Source organism: Cynoglossus semilaevis, chromosome 8 (assembly GCF_000523025.1).
Source record: "Cynoglossus semilaevis isolate Cse_v1.0 chromosome 8, Cse_v1.0, whole genome shotgun sequence".
In the NCBI taxonomy this organism is placed as follows: Eukaryota; Metazoa; Chordata; class Actinopteri; order Pleuronectiformes; family Cynoglossidae; genus Cynoglossus; species Cynoglossus semilaevis.
Genome location: NC_024314.1, coordinates 18,359,102 through 18,363,659, shown reverse-complemented (window position 1 = coordinate 18,363,659; position 4,558 = coordinate 18,359,102). Strand labels below are relative to the sequence as shown.

Genomic DNA, 4,558 nt, shown 5'->3' with positions numbered 1-4,558 from the left:
CAGTCATGACCCCGCTGAGGTCAGCGTGACCTCCGGGGTGGAGTCAGTGGACATGTTTGTTCACCACAGCTCAGAGTGAAAAAGTGAAAACAATGATGTTCTGTTTGTTTCTGATGATGAACTGATGGAACCGTGGCTCCATCACTGACTTTCCCTCCGTTTCCCTCGGCGTTTTTTTCCAGCCTGCGACTGCGATCCTCGTGGGATCTCCAGCCCCCAGTGTCACCGGGCCACGGGTCAGTGCTCCTGTCTGGACGGTGTTTCCGGTCCCCGCTGCGACCAATGCGCCCGCGGACACCAGGGCGAGTTCCCCCACTGTGAACCCTGCCACAGCTGCTTCGCCAACTGGGACCTGGTGGTGCAGGAGCTGAAGAACCAGACGCAGCGGCTGGAGGCCCAGGTGACGGAGCTGCAGAGCACCGGCCTGACGGCGCCGTACAAGGAGCTGATCGCCAGCCTGGAGAACAACTCCAAAGCCGTGAGGGACGTCCTGGAGAGCAACCCTGCGGCTGTCAAGTTAGAGACGATCCAGGAGCTCATGAATCAGATCCTGTAGGTTCTCCACGGAGGAACGTCGACACAGAACTACATGTTGAAATAGATCAAAAAGATTAGCTGTAAAAAAAATAAGATCTGAGCATGAGGCAAATCAGTGACATAATCAACAAAAGATTTAAGCTAACAGCAAGCTAGCACATAAGGCTAATAATATAGCTAACTAATATATAACATCAAATATTTCAAAGTACATCAAATTAATAGTAGTACTACTACGAACTTACTAACTGAAGTTCAATTTTATTTCACGCTAACTTTAACGTTGAAGAAAAAAATTAAATTTAGCCTAAAATATTAGCTTATATGTATCGATTGCTATTACACAAATATCAAAAAGTCATACAGAAAAGGTTAAAGGTTAGTCACTAATTTAGCAAACGCTGCTAAAAGTTATCAAACCAAATCATTCAAAGTTAGCCGGACTAGCCTAGGGTACATTGTGTGTAGTGCAATTAGCTAAACGTTTGGTGCTAGACGTAGCAGCTAACCTCTGTCTCTCTCTGCCAGCGGTGTGACGTCCTACCTGAGTTCGGAGCTGAACTCCACAGAGGAGACGCTGCACCTCCTCCACAATGACGCTAACGCTACAGACTTCAGCCTGGAGGAGCTGCGGGAGCAAGCGAAGCTGCTGGAGCTGAGTGTAGAGGAGTTGATAGGACAGGTGGACGACGCCAAGAACGCCAACATCCAGGGTGAGCTCTGGCTAAGGGTTGATCGAAATGTTAACGTTAAATGTTAGCTAAGGACATTTTAACGTTGGAATGTTTGATTCGGAATCAAGCTAAATAAGACGACCGGGTTTCTGTTGGTGAGGAGAAGTGTAATAGCTAAAGGTTAGCAAAATATTGCTAAGAACAGACCGTAGAGTAGGTCTGTCAAACTCATTTTAAAATTCATCAGGTGGGCCAGATTGAAATCCCAAGTGGGCCAGTTTTGGCCCGTGGGCCGTATGTTTGGCGACCCTGGAACAGAGTTAAACATTGGTAAAGACAAAAATATGGCAAACCATTGGTCAATCTTTTAACAAATTAGCAAAGATATTCCTAACAGTTAGCTAAAAGGCTAACTAGCGTGCTGTCACCTGTGTGTTTTCAGGAGCTCTGGACACCATCAGTGAGGCCTACTCTGTGTCCACCACGTCTGAGTTCAGGGCCAACCTGTCCACCAGCAGCCCAGGAAACACGGTGGAGCAGTCGGCGTCAGTGCGGGCGTCCACGGAGGACAAACTTCAAAGCAGCCAGAAGGAGTTTGACAGGAAGGAGCAGAGGAACTCCCAGAAGCTGGACAAACTGTCCACTGATCTGGACCAGTTGGAACTGAAGTCCCTCAGTGAGAAGGTGAGACGTAGGGGGCGCTGACCCCACCAGGAGAGCACAGCTCCTTCTTTAACTCCTCTTCTCTTTGTCCCCCAGACGTGCGGAGGAGAAGCCGCTGAAGGAGACTCCTGCTCCTCCTGTGGAGGTCTGGGTTGTGTAGATGAGGATGGAGCTCCTAAGTGTGGAGGTGAAAACTGTGGAGGTCTGGTCTCCTCCTCCCAGGCTGCTCTGACGTCAGCCAAAGATCTGGACCAGGAGATCAAAGCAGCTGTGCAGGAGGTGGACAAGCTGTCCAGGCTGGTGAGGACACAGGAAAAGTTTTTTTTTTTTTTTTTTTTTTTTTTTTTTTTTTTGCTAAACTATTAGCTATTTCCACTATATCTATGACTAACTAAATGTTTTTTTGGTTAAGTCCTGGTATTTGAGCTAATTTTAAGATATTTTGGCTAACTTAGCTAGTTCAGCTAACTTGTTGACAGCTCATGACTGATTATGCTTCAGGTGTGGGATGCTAACGTTCGTGCTAACGAAGCCAAAGCTAACGCCATGGAGGTTCTGATCAGATCCAACCAGAGCAAGGAGAGGGTGGAGCAGAACAACGAGCAGCTGCGTCACCTCATCAAGGAGATACGAGAACTTCTCACCAGTAGGTGTCGCCACTCTGCTCTGTCCTCAGGTCAGGTCAAATCTGAGGTTTTTGTTGTTGTTGTTGTGATATTTAATTTGTTGTTTACCACAAACCAGACGAGAAGGCTGACGTGGGTGTCATCGAGAGAGTGGCCAATGAGGTGCTGGCTCTGGAGATGCCCGCCTCTGCAGACAAGCTCCAGGAGCTGACGCAGGAGATCAGGGAGAAGGTGGGAACGCTGACCAGTGTGGAGAACATCCTGAATCAAAGCGCTGAGGACATTCAAACGGCAGAGGAGCTGCTGAAGGAGGCTAAAGATGCTAGGTACATCAGGCTAAAATAGGCTAACTTCTTTGTTTGTCTATTTTTACTGTTTTATTTTCACAATGACGGCTCACTCTTCTTCTTCTGAGTAATTTGTTCATCTTTAACTGCTTAGAAATTATTTCCGAGTAATTTGTTCATCTTTAACTGCTTAAGCTAACCTTTAGCTGAATCTTTAATTTTGTTTCTGGCTAACATTAATTTGTATTTCAGCTAATTTTAAGATATTTCTGAAATACTTTTTGGCTATTTTGGTGTTATATTTATTTACTAAAGTTACCCCAATGTTAAAGTAACATAACGGTATTAATTTTTTTTTTTAATTCTGAGGGCAATCCTTCAGCAATTTTTGCTTCTTGTGGCTAACTTTTAGCTTGTACAAGTTTTCTAATAGCTTTTTTTTAGTAATTCCTTGACATTTTGGTTAATTTTTAACAAAATTTTAGTTATCATTAGCATCTGTTTTTGTGAAAATGCTACGCTAAATTTTCCCGCATGTCAAGCTTTTTTTGGCTAACTTTTAGCTCTTTGACGTGATTTTGACTTTAACATGGCTATTTTTTTTATTTCAATTTTTCAATCAAATGTTTCTCCTTTTGTCTCGCTAATTAAAATAACATAAACGGTGTTTTCACTCCTCAGTGAACAAGCGTCACAGGTGACGGAAGTAACGGAGTCGGTGAAGGCGGCTCTAGAGGAGACGGCACGAGCTCACGGCGTCGCAGCAGAAACGATCCAGCTGGTCCAGAACAACACCAGAGGAACGGTGGACCTGCTGCAGTCTGTGAGTCTGAGCGGGAGACTGGACACCCGAGTGTGTGTGTGTGTGTGTGTTATGGTGATGATAAACATCAGACATATATTTGTTAAAGGGTTATTAGCAAACGTGTGTGTGTTTCAGGTTGAGTCACAAACCGCTCAGTCGGAGCTGAAGCTCGGAAACGCCACGGGTCGTCTGGTTCAGCTGGAGAGAGAGGCCGGTCTGCTGAGACAGAACCATCTGGAAGTGACCGGACTGGCAGAGACGGCCAACCTGGTCGCTGACCAGGCCACTGTGGATGCGGAGACGGCCCAGAAGGTCACATGATCACCATCAGAACTTCAGAGACAACTCTGACTGGTCCCTGTAACATCTCTCTGTGTCTGTGTGTGTGTGTGTGTAGGAGTTTGAGGTGGATGTGAAGGAGAAGCTTGAGGAGGTGGAGGATCTGGTGGAGGATAAGGGAGAGTCAGTGCTGCAGGCCAGGAGGAGAGCAGAGGAGCTGCAGCGGGAGGCCAGAGAGCTGCTGGACCAGAGCAGCAGTAAACTCCAGAGACTGGGAGGTAAACACACACACACACACACACACACACACACACACACACGCACAAACACACACGCTGTAAATGCTACAGGACAGTTAGCTACAACCATACTGGTACAGACACCAGAGCTAACGTTAGCTACAACAGTCCTGGTACAGACACCAGAGCTAACATTAGCTACAACAGTCCTGGTACAGACACCAGAGCTAACGTTAGCTACAACAGTCCTGGTACAGACACCAGAGCTAACGTTAGCTACAACAGTCCTGGTACAGACACCAGAGCTAACATTAGCTACAACAGTCCTGGTACAGACACCAGAGCTAACGTTAGCTACAACAGTCCTGGTACAGACACCAGAGCTAACGTTAGCTACAACAGCCCTGGTACAGACACCAGAGCTAACGTTAGCTACAACAGCCCTGGT

At 46.6% G+C, this 4,558-nt stretch overlaps 1 protein-coding gene across 1 annotated transcript in view; it reads left to right on the top strand.

Annotated features, from left to right (window-relative positions):
- Positions 1–4,558, top strand: part of lamb1b (laminin, beta 1b) — a 25,327-nt gene that overhangs the window by 18,945 nt on the left and 1,824 nt on the right. Inside the window, exons 24-32 of the mRNA XM_008315445.3 lie at positions 183–552; positions 1,066–1,250; positions 1,654–1,895; positions 1,971–2,174; positions 2,376–2,520; positions 2,619–2,826; positions 3,469–3,610; positions 3,728–3,904; positions 3,990–4,149. Of these exons, the coding sequence (XP_008313667.1) occupies positions 183–552; positions 1,066–1,250; positions 1,654–1,895; positions 1,971–2,174; positions 2,376–2,520; positions 2,619–2,826; positions 3,469–3,610; positions 3,728–3,904; positions 3,990–4,149 (1,833 nt within the window). The remainder of the gene's footprint in view (positions 1–182; positions 553–1,065; positions 1,251–1,653; positions 1,896–1,970; positions 2,175–2,375; positions 2,521–2,618; positions 2,827–3,468; positions 3,611–3,727; positions 3,905–3,989; positions 4,150–4,558) is intronic.